The sequence below is a fragment of the Manis javanica genome, chromosome 1, assembly GCF_040802235.1.
Source record: "Manis javanica isolate MJ-LG chromosome 1, MJ_LKY, whole genome shotgun sequence".
Classification (NCBI taxonomy): domain Eukaryota; kingdom Metazoa; phylum Chordata; class Mammalia; order Pholidota; family Manidae; genus Manis; species Manis javanica.
Window position 1 is genome coordinate 219903250 of NC_133156.1, and position 17974 is coordinate 219921223.

Below are 17974 nucleotides of genomic sequence, written 5' to 3' on the forward strand. Positions count from 1 at the left end.
CACGCTCTATTTTGACATCTGCAGAGCTGACTCCAGCCCAGAGTCCCGCCTTGCACCTGGCACCAGTTTACAATCTTTACAAACCCACTGCTGATCCTCACAGGGTAGGGGTTCTTATCCTAATTTTCTTTCCTCAGAAGGGGAAGCTAAGGCTCCAACAGGTTAACACGTTCACAGCCAGCACAGCACGCAGCGTGTGACTCAGAACTCAGGGCTTTCCCGTCCCTCCTCACTGTCAAGAGCTGGGACAAGACCTAGATGGGCCTGGGCTGGGGTTCAGATTTGGTTGGGGGGCAGAAGAAATAGGAAAGGAGGTTTAGGGAAGCACAGCAAGTCAGGAACAAACAACTTCTAAAATGTAATAATTCGGTTAAATTTAAACATGTGAAAGAGTTCAGAACGATTTATAATGAATGCAGATTGATGCAAATGACTATGCAAATGGTGCAGAAAGGGAGGAGAAGGGCACACTCACCTCTCAGAGGTAAGCAGGAGTGGGTGGCTCGAGGGCTCTGTCCTGGCAGCAGGTTTCCAAGCAAACCACACCTTCTGGTTTAAAATGACTTTCTTATGCAACCTGATAAAGCCTCAGAAACCTGGAATGGTGAGCAGGACCATTCACATTGCTGTCTCTAGATCCTACAGTCCCTGGACCCTACAACCGCTACCTACTCCCCTTCTCTGAGCTAATAATTCTGCTTGCTTGTCTTCACCCACAGATTACCCTTCCCTTTCCCTCAGCCTTTTAATTGTCCTTGTCACCATTTCCACTTCTAATGGGGCAGGCGTGAGGATGAGAGGCTGAGTGAACTAGCCTGGGCCAGTAGCTTCTCGAACCCCCTCACTGTGCATCCCTACAAGCTCACTGGAAGCACGTTGAAAAGGAAATGACCTCTAGGTGGGGAAACGCGGGGGTCTGGACCAGAGTCTGCCCCGGACCAGCTGTGTGGCTTCGGGTGACTTACTTAATCCCTCGGAGCCTCAGTGTCCTCACTGTCAAATGAGATTACGAACAGCTACTGCTTGTGGCCAGCGGAGGGATGCCATATGCATTCATGCTTAGCACACCACAGGATACTCAGGAATCAGCCCCTTCCTCCCTCTGCAGACCTACAGCACCCCACTTCCCCGCTCCAGCCACCTGCTGCACTCAGACATACATAGGCTTTCCTGCCTCTTCACTTCCACTCACACCAGCCTCACTTACACCCTCCACTACTTCCTGCTTGTCTGAGAGTCCTGCCCATCCATCACCTCCACCATGAAGTGGACTTCAAACCTCCCCCCTTATGTCCCTCCATGCCACTGCCCGATGTCTGTCACAGTCCTCTGTCTCCCTCCTGGGCCCTGAGCACCTGACAGCCCTGACTTTGTGCAGAGATTTGCCACTTTTCTCAGGGCATTTCCCCATTATCTCCTTTTGAAAATGAACCTCTGCACTGCCCTGTGAGTTTGCAAAAGAAGATACGGCTCTTCTTTGACTAGGGAAGAGGCTGGGACTCTGAGAGGACACACAACCAGGAAAGGGTCCACTCCAGTCCCCAAGCCCCGGAGCCTTTTGGTCTCTTCCCACTGCCTCTGTAATAGAGCCGCCTTTATGGAGCCACCCTATACCTCTTTCCGTAACTATGACCATCTCCCCAGTTCCTCTGTAAGCCCTTGGAGGGTTGGAGTGGGTCTCCAGTCTCCTCTTGTGAGCACAGCCTTAAGCCATGCCAACGTGCAGTGAGTTCCATTCTGTGCCTCGCCACCAATAGAGCAAAGGACACCAGACTCTCCTTTGCATTCCACAGAGACCTCAGTTCCTCAACTGCCCCATTAACAATCAGCCAGCCCTTCAGGCTTGTCTCTGCAGAGCAAGACTGAGCTCTGCCTTAGGAGAACCTTCGCACATTTGGAACAGGGGACATTTAGTAGAATAGATGGGGAAGCCACCATGTAGGCACATGTACAAAACCCTCTTGCATTCCTGGAAGCTTGTCATGAAGGGCCTTGGATGTAAATGCACGAGGACACGAAAGCCTCCCTCGCTGTTCCTGGCAAGGGTCTCTGGGAGGCATTTGCAGCTGGTATGCTAGCTGTCTTCTAGACACACTGTCCCACTGATCTGGGTCAGCAGCTGAGCTCTTTTTCTCCCCATCCTAGCTTGACTTCATCTCAACAGCGTAAGAGGCAGCAGAAATAATCCTGCATCCCCACACTCTGTTTCTTATTTTCACTGTGATGGGCTGTTTGTGGTGCGCACTCTTATTGCTCCAGAAAGAGTTACTGATGGGATGGGAAGAAAGAGCCCATGCTCGTAAACACCCCTTGCCTCTGTCATTCCATGTGGGAGCTTCTTGTGTCTAGACCCCATGGACAGACTTCACAACTTTGTACTAAGTCAATTGCTGTGTCTTCCAACATTGATAATGATCGTAATCGTAATCAGAAATGCTTATTGAGCACTTGTGGTGTGCCAGCCACAACTCTGAGGCTACACTTCTTAATTCCTCCGATCCTCACATCACACATGAGCTGGAAGGTAGGTTCTCTTATCATCCCCCCTAGATGTGGAACAGGAGAGTTAAGTTACTTGTCTAAGGTCACAAGAGTCCTTTCATTTTGGACAGAGAGGGAAATCCACAGCAGGAAATCACAGGCCTTCGGAAACCATCACCCCAACACATCAACACAGACTCCCCTGCCCCCTCCTCTCTTTTTTCCCTCCTGTCTCTCCACCCTCTGCTCCCTCTCTTTCTGCCTTGCCCCCTTAAGACTTCTTTGCCTTCCTAGCTCTGAATGAGGCAGTCCCCTGTTCCTCTCTAAACTTGACTGTCCTCTCCTGACCTCAGGGGCCAGTGCTGGGGAGACTGTCAGGACCACTGTGGTGGTGCCCACCGGGGCTGCTGGGCTGCTGGGAAGGCGGTCGGTCCTCATCCCATGGCAGGAACCCATGTGCTTTGTCCTGTTGCAGCATCTCGGGCTACGGAGCTGCCGGTGGGAAGGGCGGGAAGAACACCATGGTCCGGTCCCACGGCGTGTCTGTGCTGGGCATCTTCAAGCTGGAGAAGGGCGACACGCTGTATGTCCTGGTCGGGCAGCAGGGAGAGGACGCATGCCCCAGCGTAAGTGCCCAGAGCAGGGCCTTCTCCTCATACCCACCAGGCCCTCAGAGGGCACCACCACGGGACCCACTCCTCCCGGGAGCTCGCATTCAAGGTTGCCAGCTCTCACCTTGTCCTGCCAGCAAGTGCCCCTCCGTTCCCAGGGCCATTTGGGGGCATGAGAAAACAGGTGGTACGGCTGTTGGGGTTTCACACCCCCACAGGGACCAAGGCCAAGGCATGGGTTTCATGAACAACCCTTAAAACTGAAGAATTGGCTCCTACTTGAATGCACAAATGGTGGTTCTTCTCAACAGACATACAAATTGAAGCCCACTTCCTAAACTTCCTTGCTAGGCCATCATTTTCTTTAGCCCTCTTTTTATACACAGGAAAATGCCAGGTTAGACATTTCCTGTTCAGTTCAAAAATCACAGACTCACAGCCAAACAGATGCACATAAATGCATAGGAAAAGTTCTAAAAGTTACAGGGTGTCGCTTCTGTGGAGGGGCCTGGAGTTAGAGGTTCTTTGTCCGTAATGTCTGATGGCGTCACAAAGAATGCATTCATATGTCCTTCATTACTTGTGTGATTAAGACTAAAAAAAAAAATGTAAAGAATAGACTCAGAGCTGGAAGACCATGTAGTCTGCTTCCCCTCTTTCACAGGTGAGAAAATGGAGACCACAGTGGTGAAGGGACTTGTCCAAAGTCACTCACAATGCAGCCCAAAGTAGGGACTCTGGCTTCTACTTTTGCTGCACCCTGCACTTTCTGGGGCTTCTATTTCTACAGTTTTTTTTCCCTTTTACACTTATAGCCCATCACTTAATGAGCCAGACTGCCATTGTCTGCAGCCTCAGAGACAGCCTGTCATTCTGACCCAAAGCAGAACTTAAGAAAGCCAGTAGTGGTCTGAAATCACCAGAGGAATCAGATAGTGAAGAGGAATCGAGCAGCAGCCGCGCCCACTCCCAGCACCCCAGTTGTTTGCCCCTTGCCTGTGTTGGGGGTAGGCAGGACCCTGGGGTCGCTGGTTGTCCTGGTGGGAGCCAGTGCTCTGCAGGGCGCATCTTTCCCTTGGACCCCCATCCTTACCTGAAACCCAGGTCCTGCCAAGAGAGCCGGGTTCTAGTGCCCAGGACCCAGGGCTCCTCCAAGAACTTACTCAAGAGCAGCTTTGGAGGACAAGGGCTACCTTGTGGGAACAAGGGCTACCAAGAAAGCAATTCAATTCCACAAAATAAACTCAGGAATCCTAAGAGCCAAGCCCCAGGCTGGAAGCAAGTTTCCTCCCCAACATTGCAGGGTTAACGCAGAGCAACAGGAGTAAGCTTGGCAGGTGCAACCTTGTACATGAGAAATGTCTGGACTGCAACTTTTATTTAGCAACTATAATCAGAACTTTCCAAACTGTTATAACATATTAAGTCATTAAATTACAGGCTGCTCTAATTTCCACAGGAATTTATTGAGTGCTAATGTAATTCTTTCATCTAAGCAGAAAGATTGCATTGACTTCTGCAAGGCACGTTTACTTGATTGGATTGTAATCAGTTATGTCTTTTCACAGGACCATGTCCTTTTTTTTTTAATTCACTTGTAATCTACTTGTTCCTCTGGGTTGCTGCACTTTATCATTTTATTAATCAACCTACTTGCTCTCAAACTTTGTGGATGCCCAGGGAGAGTTCTGAAGAAGCCAATTCTCAGACAAGAATAGAGGGTAGCCCCCTCTGCTGGTCTGGCCTGGCATAGCATGGGCATGGATTAGAGAGTAACGGGTCTTCCCTGTTGCTCCAGCCCCCAGGGGTCACTGGGAGAGGGAGAACCATAGCTTACAGCACTGCCTCCGCCTCTAGTCCTCCCTAGGCAGAAAATTGCTGTCTAGAGAGGATCCTCTAAAGAATGATGTGGATTCTAAGAATTAAACTTCAGGATTTGGCAGTTTTGCTGGTTCGACAGCACATCTGTGGAGTTACTCCTCCTGTGTGTCTGGCCACACCTGAGCCTGGAACGGACCCCCCCACACACACTTCCAAGCCTCATCTGGTGGCCTGACTCAAGGTTTCTCTTCATCAGCACTATTAGCATTTTGGAGCAGATGATCCTTTGTGGTGGGGGCTGCCGTGGGCACTGTAAGCTGTCTAACAGCATCCCTGGCCTCTGCTCCCCAGAAGCCAGTAGCATGCCCCGGTATTGATAATCAGAACAGTTGTCCAGACATTTCCAGATATCCCCAAGGCAGTAAAACCACTGATCTAGATGTTAAATCCCACCACTAGCATCTCTCACAAGGCAAATATTGTGAGGGGCCAGCCCATACCGAGAGCTCCAAATGCATTCAAATATAGTTAGCAAATATCTGTTGAGTACCTACTCCGTGCCAGTCATTGTTCTAGGAACTTGGAGCATATCCATGAACAAAAAAAAGGTCTTTGCTCTGAAGACACATTCATGACGGGGGAGGAGGGCCAGACAAACAGTAACCAGTAAGAATAAGGTAATCAGGACTTACAAAAGTGAAAGTATTGGGGCAGAAAGAAGCATGGTAAAGGGAGTGAAGCATGTGGGGCAGGTTGCAGTTTGAATTAGGTGGTCAAGGGAGGCGTACTAAAAAAGTGACAGCCAAGCTGAGTTCTAAAAGAGAGGAGCAACTGAGCAAGTAAAATATCCGGGGCCCCAGCAGAGCAAAAGCCACGTCCCTGAGGAGGGTGAGTGCCTGGTGTGCTCATGGGACAGGTAGGATGGCCTGGAAGGAGCAAGAGGGACAGTAGGTGAGAGAGGAGGTGGCTCAGGCCACAGTGAGGGTATTTGGAAGCTACAGGAGGGTATTGAATTGAAAGGTGAGAATAGTGACCTGATGGGATTTGCAGATTAAGACTCGCCCTGGCTGCAGTATGAAGAGCTCATGGCACATTGGCAGTGAATTCAGTGGCTGTTGCATTAATCTGGGCAAGAGATGATAATGGCTTGTATGAAGATGGTAACAGTAGAGGTGGTGAAAGTGGCTGATTTGGGGCATATTTGGAATGTAAAATCAAAAAGGATTTCTAGCCTGATTAGAGGAGGAACTGAGAGAAAGAAAGGATCAAGGATAACTCAAGCATTAAGCCTGAGCCACTGGAAGGAAGGGAGTTGTCGTCCCTTGAATTAGGGAATGCCTCAGAAGGAGCAGGTCCTGAGCAGGACCAGGAGGCCACTGCCAGTCACACTGAGGTCTGGTAGACAGCCGAGTGCAGACTTCCAGTGCATGACGCAAGATGTGCCGCTGGGATTCAGGAGAAAGATTGAGAGTGGGGAGAAATCAGTGTAAAGTTGAGGCAGAATGAGATCGCCCAGGGAGGGGACCAGACTGAAAAGACCAAGGACTGGGCTCTGGGGAACCCCACAGTTAGAGGTCAGGGAAAAGGAGAGGAATCAGCAAAAGAGGCTGAGGAGAAGAAGCCAGGGAAGCAGGAGATTCCAGATGCCGACGCCCCCTGGAAGTCAGGCGAGGAACGTCATGCATCATGAAGAAGTGGTCGCTCTGCCAAATGCTGCTGCTATAGGTCCGGCAAGCTGCAGACTGAGAGGCACCCATTCCTGCCTCCCACTCCCACCAGAGTGAGGGATGGGCATGAGTCTGGGCCCGAGTTGGAGGACAGGACGTCCTGCAGCCCAATAGCTCCCTCCTGACTCCTGCAGTCTTCAGCCATCTGCAGAGCTGTTCATGGGAAGAGGGCATCCCCAAGGAGTGGAGGCCCCATTGCTGCTGCTGCTGAGAGGAGGCAGGGAGCAGGGTCTGAGAGGCAGACCTCATCTTAGCACCATCAGTTCAGGCTGAGCGGCCCCTTGACTTACAGAGGAGGAGGCAGGTCCGGGAACGTGAGGTGTCTCGCCCAAAGCAGCCCACAGAGCCAGTTGAGAAGCCAGTCTGGACCCCCGTATTAGCCAGTTGAGAAGCCAGTCTGGACCCCCGTATTCTGTGCTCTGCTTGGCCCAGTGGACAGTGCACATTTCCACCCCCTGACCCTGGATTGGCCCTCAGGACATGCCCCTCACGTCTCATGCGCCCCACCCAGGCAGCTGTTAGCATGGTTTCCTTCTACCACCCCTTTCCCCAGCCCTGGAGAGCGCTGCACGCACATAGGAGAAATGTCAACTCTCTACAATAGCAATTCAGAGCCTTCCACTCACACTAAATCCACTCTGAAAAATATCAAATTATTTCCATCATTAAATCCAAAATGCTATAAAACAAATTGCATCTTAGCTATTTATCTGGAAATTTCTCTAGTACTCATTGCCAGCACCCGCTGAGTGCTTCAGCATAAGGAGTGGCTTCAAGATGAATTGCCATGTCCACTGGCTGGTTACACAGTAACATTCAATGAAAATTTGATGTTTTATTGGCCTTTTTTCTATTAAATGAAAGAAAAGTCATTTTCCTCCGAGGTCAGGCTGGTGTTTGGAGAGTTCTTAGCTGCTGTGGCTGACAGAGTGGCTACTCTTGAAGCGCTGCCCTCTTTATTCCAGGGTTCCAGGATTCTGTGTCACAGAATTTCCAGCACATCCCCAGGAACTCCTGGATGCCTGGACCCACACCAAGATCAGATGTGGACCCAGAAGTGAATCTAAATAAAATAACAGCCATTTATTCAGTCCCTAACATGTGTGAGACACGATCCTAAACAACATCCTGTGAGATCTCAAGTAAATACAACAGCCCACAGCGTCCTCACTCCCATTCCACACTCGGGGGCAGAGAGGTTGAGTACCTCCTCCACAGCCACCGGGGTGCCTGCTGGGTCCAGGGTTCACACCCTGTTCTCCATGGCCAACAGGGAGCTCTGCTTAGGGCTGTGTCAAGGGATTTCTGGAGGCAAGAAATGGGACAGTAGATGGGAGGAATCAGAGGTCTGAAATGGAGAAATAAATGGGAACCGATGAGCTGAGAACAAAATCCAGGTCTGGCCTCCTGCTGTAATTTTCTCTTTCCATTGATGCTGCAGAACTGCAACTTCTCAAAACACTTCAGTGCCCGCCCCCCCCCACTGCCTAGAGAATGAAGTTTGATTGTATTAAAGGCCTCTGGCCATGATCTGACTGTCCAGCTTAATCCCTCTGTCTGCTCCCATTTACATACCCCACCTCTAGCCTTAGCTCACTACACAAGGCCTTGTCATCCCTCTTCAGAGTCCAGAGGATCTAACAGGTCCTCCTGGACCATCTCTCCATCCTAGGATGGACTTTTCTGAGCCAAAGAGATTCCCTGTGCTTTTCCCCAAATACCCACTCACCTTCTTCCCTCTGGGCTCATGTTGCTCTCTACCCCTGGAATGGCCTAACTTTCTTCCATTCCTCGTGTCTAAATATCACCTCCTGCAGGCAGTCCTCCCTTGTCACCAAACTGCAACAAAGGCCTGCCCCCTGTCCTCCAGTGTGCCATGCATCCTCCATCTAAGCTATCTTTGTAGTCCCTCTCTAATACTGCCCAGAGTGATGGTTATCTTATATATTTTTGTCTCCTCAGTGTGACTGTAAGCTGTCTGAGAGATGGTCAGACCCCATTGTTAAGCACAGTTCTGTCTGCTGGGAAGTAGACAACTTTGGGCACAAACCTGAGGTGTTTTTGTTTCTACAGACAAACCGATTAATCCAGAAAGTCTGCATTGGCGAGAACAATGTGATAGAAGAAGAAATCCGCGTGAACAGAAGCGTGCATGAGTGGGCAGGAGGGGGCGGAGGAGGGGGCGGAGCCACCTACGTATTTAAGGTAATGTCGGCCCGCCGGCTCCCCGAGAGCAGGGACTTTCTGGGCGTGATGGTTTGGGATACTCACAACAGCCACGGGAGTGGAACACCTCGGGCGCTCTCAGCGCCGTCTAAGGCCCAGAGATTCAGGCTTCCCTGTCCGTCGGAGGAAGGGCAAGCTCTTCTCTTGCTGAGGCCTTAGGCTGTTGTCGTCCCTGCTTCAGAGTTGTGCCCTCCTCTGTCCTAAGGTGGACTTTTCTGACATTATTGAAAGTAGGCAAAGCCACCCTGCTAGGTCCTCCACAGGGACAGTGATGCTGAGGGCTTGACCTTGAAGATGTGGGGGTCTGAGCCAGAGACCCCTAAGAGCCGAGAGGAAGGGAAGAAAGAGCACAGGGACCTGCTTCTGAACACCAGCAGCCCAGGCCTCTGAGGCTAGTGTGAGAAGCTTCAGGAACAGAGCTGTGTGAACAGCCTTGAATGCCGATCCCTGCCAATCCCTGTCTAACTCCTAGTGATTTTGCATCTCTGATTGTCCCGGGTGGTACAGGAGCTGGGGGCATGGAGCTGATAGGTTTCTGTAATGAGTTCAGAGCCCTCGGACCATGTCAGACCACTGATACGTCACCCACTGCTCAGCAAACACTCAGACACGTTTAAACATCTGAACAGTTCAGGGGTCTCCATGGGGGAAGCCCAGCTCCATTGCTCAGTCTCTGAATGTCTCCCCGGCAGATGAAGGATGGCGTGCCAGTGCCCCTGATCATAGCAGCTGGTGGTGGCGGCAGGGCCTATGGGGCCAAGACAGACACGTTCCATCCAGAAAGACTGGAAAATAACTCCTCAGTTCTGGGGCTGAACGGCAATTCTGGAGCTGCAGGTAGATTACCACAATCCCACCCTCTCCCACAACAGTCTCCCAGGACTGTGTGAGCTTCAGCCAGGCACCATCATACACCTGTGGGTGGAAGGGCAGGCTGCATCTTGTGGGCCCAGAGGCCACCTTGCTGATGTGGGGTTTGGACTTGCAGAAGGTCACTGAGAAAAAGAGGCATGCGGCAGCATTCAGATTGCTAACCCAACTCTCCCTGGATTTTACCAAATGCAACTGGATGCGAACAGATGGAAGAAATCTGGGCAGTCAGGCCTGCCAGGCCCCGGTGGTCTGTATCTCCTGGCCCTGGGCTGCCAGCTATCATGTATTCTTGCTGGAAAATCTTTTAATAGGATCTCTATGGCTGGGCTCTGCTCTCGTTAGTGAGATCCAGCCACACAGAAATAGGGGACAGTCATTGAAAGAGATGTGAATCATGATTCCTCAGAAGTCATCCATCTTTAAAAAGAAAAATTCATTCATTTTGTGTTTTCTTTTCTCCATAGTCTGGGGGAGGATTTTTGAAGGCATTTAGGATTTGAGATTAATTAAACAAAACTCAAACTTTTTCTTCAATTGAGAGATGGCTAGAGAGAGAAGAAAAAGTAGAAACAGTTGTCGGTTCCATGGTGAGGAATAACCCCAGCAATATTTACAGAGCCCCTCATACTGGCACAGCATTTAATAAATTACAAAGCACTCCTGCATCTATTATATGTGTGCTTTTCAAAACAATCCTGTAGGGTTTTCCCATTTTATTGTTCCCATTTTACAGAAAGGTCAGCAAGCTCATAGAGAGTTGGTGGATTTTTCTTTTCAACAAGGCCAAACTGTTTCATACTCAGTCTGTTCTTTAAAACCTCGTTGTTGTTTGTTTTTATTTTTATGCCCATTAGTTTCTGCACATTTGCTTGAAGGCTGCAAGATGAAGTGAGGGGTCAGGAACCACCCCAGCTGCAGACTGTTAGGACCCAAGTGTAGGTTGTGATGGTGGAGGGGGGAGGGTAGTGAGAGCGGACACGGCACAAGGCCCCCTGCACCCTGATTGGTTTATCTGCTCACGGCCCTGCACATCCATCAGAGCCCACTGAGGGTCCCCATGGAGCTTGAGGACTGTCAACGTGAAAGGCCCACACCCCACCCGCCAGCTGGCAGAAGGGAGGCCAGCAACTTGAAACCCCAGCGCAGTGTCCCAAACATCCCTACGACTTGCCTGGGGGCCTCCTTCAGCTCTGCTTTTCCCTCTTCTGCATGGAGCTTGTTCCTGCTCTCGGCCTCATGTCCAGAAGCCTGCCTGCCTCTTTCTCCCCAGGTGGTCATTTCTTTTCGCAGCTCCCCACACCTAGATGTCCCTCTGCTACCTGCTCTGGGTCCAGGAGAACCTTGGCCGCAGGTTCTTCCAGACAACCCTTCCAGGCCAGTTACCCCTTAAGGTTCCAGGAGATGCCCCCTCATCCCCACATTGCTGTTTCTGCAGGTCACCCCCACCCAACATCTGCTGGAGCAGAAAGGGCCTGGGTTCTTTTAGAGCAAGACTGCCTGTTGAAGTGTCATACAAAAAAATATGGGAGGAGAAGGTAGGAGTCCTGGAATCTCAAGGACCAGCAGGAGAGATTTATTGTGGTCAGCATGTGGCCTTAAGATAAAGTTGCACTTAGCCTGAGCTCTGTACATAGCCATTTCCTTTGCAAGAGTTCAAAGCAGCCCCAGGTGCTGGGAAGCACAGCTCTGGTGGCTGCCATGCTGCTAGGGCATCACCCACTCCATCCCCTGCCGTCTCTGCTCCTGCCCTTGGAACAGCCCCCTCGGAGCAGGCAGGCAAGACACTGCCTGAGCTTCAGAGTGTGAGGCCTTCTGCACACACGTGTTCTGCCTCTCAGATGCCCAACAATCCCTACATTTGGTGGCTTATAAAGAACTTCACACATTCACCATCTCCTTTGATCCAAACATCAACCCTATGAGGCAAGTCTCACTATCCCCAAGTTACAGGTGAGAAAACTGAGGCTCAGAAAGGGGAAGTTCTTGCCCAAGGTTTCACAGCCAGGGAACAGTAGAGCCCATTGGGCTATCTGGTGCCCAGCCCAGGTCCTGCAAAGAACTTCACTGCAGTGACCCTGGCAGGGTTTTGACAGTTGGCTGCCTGAGGATGGGTGGGTCCTGGTTCTCACTGGGATGAGAAGCAGTTAATGAAACAAAGGCCCAGCATTTGAGGAGAGAAGGCAGAGCAAGTTTAGTTTAGTTGCTGGGCCACCTGTCCTCCCACCTCCTCCGCCTCTGCCCAAGCAGCTGGGGGCTCCCAGGCCTTAGAACCAGGCCCAACCTGAAGCAGGGGTACAAAGCACACTCCCATTTGCCTCTGCGCGGCTGTGGCCAAAGTGGTCTCCCTAGGGCAGGGGACATGCTTCTATTTCTCCAGCTGTGGGTTCTGACGGCCCTGGGCCCCTGTGAAGACAAGGCCCCTGGGTGCTGGAGCTGAGAGCCCCCTGAAGCACACCGTGTCCTGCCTCCTGCACCAGGTCAGCGGCCCACCTAACCCAGCCGGCACCCTGGCTTAGGGTTTCTCTGTCTCTTCCTGCAGGTGGTGGTGGTGGCTGGAAGGATAACACTTCCTTGCTATGGTCTGGAAAATCTTTGCTGGAGGGTGCCACCGGAGGACATTCCTGCCCCCAGGCCATGAAGAAGTGGGGGTGGGAGACACGAGGGGGTTTCGGAGGGGGTGGCGGGGGGTGCTCCTCAGGTGGAGGAGGCGGAGGATATATAGGTAAAGATGATTCGTGTTCAAGGTGTCACTCCCCTCCCCTCTTAGTCCTAGGCACCTCACCTCCCCATCCCCTCCCCGGCCCTCGCCTGCCCTCCCCTGGCCAAGTGTGGGCCGCGATGTAACCATGCACGCCTTCCTCCCAGCCCAGCCAAACCGGCCAGAGGCAGGGTGTTGCCTCACGAGCCAGCATCCTGCCTCCAGGCTTCAACAGCGCCTGCATCACCACACCTTGTGACCCTTGGTCCCTGCCACCCCCAAGCCTATGATAAAGAGGCTTTGATTCTCCAGATTATTCTGTCTGCCACCCCCAAAGTGGTGCTGGCACGAGAACCTTGGAGGCCAGACTCCCCAGCCCCGTGCCTCCCTTCCGATGGCCTGGGCAAAGTCCTTGCCAGCCAGCTCCCTGATGGCCTGGTTTGTGGCTTCTGGCCTTGCAGACCTTCCCTTCCCTGCCCCAGCCCACCAGCTTCCAGAACGGCGCTACTCTCCATGCTGATGGGTGCTCATCCTGAGGGCAGCTTCAGGCAGCCCCAGCGCAGCCCTTCAGCAAGCAGCTGGCCGCTGGCCCCAGCTCGCCTCTGGGCTTCGGGGCAGAGCAGAAGGGCCTTCGGAAGCTGAGAGGCTGGGAGATGATAGCTCCACCATCTCCACAGATTAGGACATGATGCATGCACGCACTGTGATGTTCTGTCTGTGTTCTGCTTCACGCTGTGTGTAAGATGTTGTGTTATAACCAGATGTTCTTCTTTTCTAAGCCTTGGGTTGGTGGGAGGAGTCCGAGGGGGAAGCCCAAAGAAAACCCATCCCAGCTGAAAGGAGGGACAGGAGCGTAAAGGCACAGGGGCCCATCCCCCATGCCCCATCCATGACCCAGTGGGGCCAGAGAGCAACTCCTTAGTGCTTCTGCCCTGGCCAATCTGGTAAGAGGCACCAATGGGCTAACCCAGCCTAGGAACTCCTGCTCACAGGGACTGCTTCCTAGCAGGGCCCCTGATGAGTGGTGGAGACGCCCGGTGGGGGCTGGCTGGACCTGGAGGGGAAAGTGGCCCATACGCTAGCATTACTGAGCCAAACCCAAGTGCCGCCTCTGTGCCCTGAGCTCCCTTCCCTCCCACTGCCCCACCCCGGAGGCCCCCCACTGGCCGCCCTGCATGCCCCGCTGACGCACACGTGTTCAGACTTGGGCACCCACCTCTCTGCGTTAAACTCTTCTCTGGTTTGCCACAGGCGGCAACGCAGCCTCAAACAATGACCCCGAGATGGACGGGGAAGATGGGGTTTCCTTCATCAGTCCCCTGGGCATCCTGTATACCCCGGCTTTGAAAGGTAGCCACTCTGCCAGGTGGCAGGTCCAACTTCCTTTTGCTTCTCCCACCTAAAAATTCGGGGCTACTGATTTGAGTCCAGGATACAAAGGCATGATTCTGGGTCACTTGCAGGCAAGGTTTCCTAGTGCTCATCTCAGCAAGTCTCTGGATGCCAAGGTGTGTGGTCTGATACGGACACAGAGGCAGAAGACTGACAGCCAGGGGCCCAGTCCTAGAAAGCATAGCAGCGATAGTTGCCTTACCTGTATCGGCCAATCTGAGGATCATGAATTTGGACCCTCCTGTCTGCCCACAAAAAGGCACCCACTCATCCTCTGAGCTCCTCTCACCAGCTGCACCAGGGACTTCCCTACACACACCATGGCTTCAGTGGCAGTGGGACGTGGGAATGGGGACCAGCGAACCCACACTGAGCAGCTGGATATAAAGCACAGAGGCTGGGAATGGGTGTATAGGGTGGTCTCTGCAGCCTCAGGCTGAAGCTGACCCTCCCTCCTTGTCCCCAGTGATGGAGGGCCATGGGGAAGTGAATATTAAGCACTACCTCAACTGCAGCCACTGCGAGGTAGATGAGTGCCACATGGACCCAGAGAGCCACAGGGTCATCTGCTTCTGTGACCATGGGACAGTGCTGGCCGAGGATGGCGTCTCCTGCATTGGTAAGGGGGGTGATGGAGGAAAGGCCCATGGTGGTCACAGATGGCTTCCATGCTCTGGGACACCTCAGACACAGTTCTGTAAGCTTCCTGACCCTGACTGTCTGACCCCAACACGGGTGCTGTAAGGACTGGGCAGAGAGGCCTGTGTGTGAAAGGTGAGTCATGGCTCATGAAGGAGTTCTAAGTCACCTAGTCCCACCCCTAAGCCAGGGCGTGAACCTCACATCCCCACCAAGGGGACATCTCATCTACACTAGAATGCCCCCAAAACCAGGGACCTCACTGCTTCTACCACACACTGTTCCACTGGGTATGGGGGGGGAGGTTCCAGAGCCAGACCCTGCTCCTTCCAGCTTCCATGTCCAGGTCCCCTACTTGCAACACATTTTCAGGTGCAGTATTTGAAGACAGTGCTTCCGACCTCCTGCAAGTCTTCTCCAGATTAAATAACCCATTCACTTCAGTCAGTTTACACAGGACACAGTTTATGTCTCCTCTCCATCCCAGGGTCCTGAGTCCACAGGTGTTCCAGTTGCCAGTGCACTTTTTGAAACGTAGTGTCCAGGACCAGGCATGATACCCGTGTGGTCTGTGCCACCGTGCCCCTGGGACCCACCCTCCCACACTCTGGGCCCAAGGCTCCTGGGGCCACAGGAAGGAATTCAGCCTCGAGTGTTACTGACTGGCACACTCTATGACTGGGTCATACTGAGTCTGTAGTCACCGCAGGCCCCTGAATCTCTTCTGCAGCCACTATTGGCTTGTCTGTCAGCCTCACACTGTCATTGGGCAGTTGAGGTTTTGGATCAAAGTCCATCATTTGATATTTTTCCCTGCTACATGCTCCCACCACCCAAAAGCTACCACTGAAAGCGGTAAGACCAGAGCTAGCCTGCTTCGTGCCCCAGAAAAGGAAGGTGGGCAAGGCGCCTCATAGGGGAGAGGGGGCAGCTCTGCTCTTGGCCGAGGAGGGCGTCTTGCCCTGGGCCAGCTCAGAGGAGAATGACCACAGTCACCAGTGCCCGGGGAACCTGTCTTCCAGTGTCGCCCACGCCCGAGCCCCACCTGCCACTCTCACTGATCCTCTCCGTCGTGACCTCCGCCCTCGTGGCCGCCCTCATCCTGGCCTTCTCCGGCATCATGATTGGTGAGTGTGCGGGAGCCCTGAGCGCCCAGTGGGCATCAGGAGGGCTGATCTGGCAGAACAGAGCAGTGTCTCAGGCTGGGCTGCCGATCCTGAGGTATCGTTCTGGTGGGGTGGTGATCAGAGCAGCCCAGGCCAAGCCAAAACAGAAGCCCACCACCCTCCAGTCCCCGAGGACAGCTGCAGCTCCCCAGAGGTTCCCCAAACCTCGGGCCTGTGTGTAGCCTCGGCTGCTCAAGGATGGGGGTCCTTCTGCAGCAGTGGATGCAACAGCTGACACTCACCCCCACCTCCAGACTTCCCTGTCAGCTCCCATCAGACATGGGCTTCAGTGAGCACACGGCCTGGCCCATCCCTCCTAGTGTCTCCAGCCCCACCTTTCCCCACTCTGAGCCGGGAATGCAGTTTGTTTCTGCGTGTTTCCTCTTACGGCCATGAACCAAGGCAAGCTGACCCATGGGTTGTAGAGGACCCAGCAGGGTCCAGCCTTACTGCTCTGGCTGCTGGGAATGCCCAGGCGAGTGGGCAGGGGCCTGAGGGCCTGAATGCCCTGGCAGAGGGGCAGGCTTGGCTCCCAGCAGCGTGTCCAAGCCACCGCCTCTGATGTGAGGGACTGTGGGGATGGACAGGGCGGCAGCTGCATGCGCTAGTCCCTATGACGCCATCCTGCACAGGGACGGGATGCTAAGAGCTAGCACTCCTTCCATACTCACCCTATGACACAGCTGCTCCCTTTCACAGAGGAGGGAGCTGAGCCCACAGCAGTTAACTCACTCTCCCTGGCCATAAGTGGTGGGGCTGGGCTTTAAACACAGAATCCACCTGGCACATCACAATTTCACCCTGCCTCCCCCAGAGTTCGCCTACAGAACGTTCTCGTGTGCAGTGATAAAAAAATGGTCACTTGCATTAATAAAGCTCTTTAGAATTTTTCAAACCATTTTGTGTTGGTGAATTCATATCATTATGGCAACCCTAGGGGGTGGGGAGTGGGGAGCTTAGGTTACAGGACAGAAGTTACGGTCCCTGCTTACAGAGAAGGAGACTGAGGTCCAAAGAGATCACATGACCCGGTCAATGTCACTCAGCTTGTGACAGAGGCAGAACTAGAAAACGTCCTCAGGCGCCAGTTTAAAGACCTTTTCCCTTGAGTTTCTCGCCGCGCTGACCTGCATCTGTCCGCAGTATACCGCCGGAAGCACCAGGAGCTGCAAGCCATGCAGATGGAGCTGCAGAGCCCCGAGTACAAGCTAAGCAAGCTCCGCACCTCGACCATCATGACCGACTACAATCCCAACTACTGCTTTGCTGGCAAGACTTCCTCCATCAGTGACCTGAAGGAGGTGCCTCGGAAGAACATCACCCTCGTTCGGTGAGTGCCCACCACTGCCCCGTGGGTAAGCAGGGGGTGTGTGGAGGGGCATTCTAGGGGACCAGCTGTCACCCCCACACCATGGATCTTCCTAGCCATAAGAAGCCAACAAAACCATCTTTGAGGGGGCCCAGCCCTCTCGGGGGAGAAGGATTAATGTTCAGGGCCATTTGGGGGATATTTAATCATTTATGTTAACATCCCTTATATTCATGAGGTTTGTACAGTAAGAGGAGAAATAGATGGGAGGAACTAGGACTCTCCTCAAAGCCCAAGCACGTGCCCCCTCTCCAGGCCTTTCTGCCCTTCCCTCCTCTGAGCTCCCAGAGCAGCCCATGTACCCTCCCTCTCCACTGAGCACACCCCACAGAGGGCAGGGCCTTATCTATGTACCACTATGTCCCTGGCAAAGATAGAGCCTCAATAAGTCTGCATGAACACTGAACCCATGTTCTGAATCCCTGGGTGGAATGCACAGCAAAGCCAGGTGGAGGTGCTGCTCCGGAGTGTGCACGTGACCTGCTGCCTCTGCGGGCCTCTCTCGCGACCTGCCCTCCTCCGCCTATCTTGTCTTCTCCTTTGCACAGGGGTCTGGGCCATGGTGCTTTTGGGGAGGTGTATGAAGGTCAGGTGTCTGGAATGCCCAGCGACCCAAGCCCCCTGCAAGTGGCTGTAAAGGTAAGAGGCAGCTCCATCCTGGGCTGACCTTGGCTGGCGGGCTCTGGATGGCTCTCGACTCACATCCTGTCCTGACACTGACGGGATGCTAAGAGCTAGCACGCCTTCCATGCCTCTCCTCCTCCCTGCCTCCCCTTCTGTGCACAGACACTGCCAGAGGTGTGTTCCGAACAGGATGAACTGGATTTCCTCATGGAAGCCCTGATCATCAGGTAAAGCCACAGAGAGACGCCCTCCCCTCCCCTACTCACCCCCTCTAAGGAACCCAGGACATTTCCGACAGACATGTCTCCGAGGGAAACAGTGCTGTCCTCCCGCTCGGACCTCCTCCC

General features: G+C 53.2%; 1 protein-coding gene across 2 annotated transcripts in view; it reads left to right on the top strand.

Annotated features, from left to right (window-relative positions):
• ALK (ALK receptor tyrosine kinase) overlaps positions 1-17974 on the top strand; it is a 650534-nt gene that overhangs the window by 609813 nt on the left and 22747 nt on the right. The window contains exons 13-22 of one of the 2 annotated variants that reach the window (XM_073214828.1): positions 2957-3107; positions 8714-8845; positions 9559-9703; positions 12279-12461; positions 13689-13787; positions 14296-14448; positions 15491-15595; positions 16778-16964; positions 17552-17642; positions 17790-17854. In XM_073214828.1, the coding sequence (XP_073070929.1) occupies positions 2957-3107; positions 8714-8845; positions 9559-9703; positions 12279-12461; positions 13689-13787; positions 14296-14448; positions 15491-15595; positions 16778-16964; positions 17552-17642; positions 17790-17854 (1311 nt within the window). Of the gene's footprint in view, positions 1-2956; positions 3108-8713; positions 8846-9558; positions 9704-12278; positions 12462-13688; positions 13788-14295; positions 14449-15490; positions 15596-16777; positions 16965-17551; positions 17643-17789; positions 17855-17974 lie in introns of those variants that run through there. The other variant, XM_073214825.1, reaches the window with a different exon arrangement.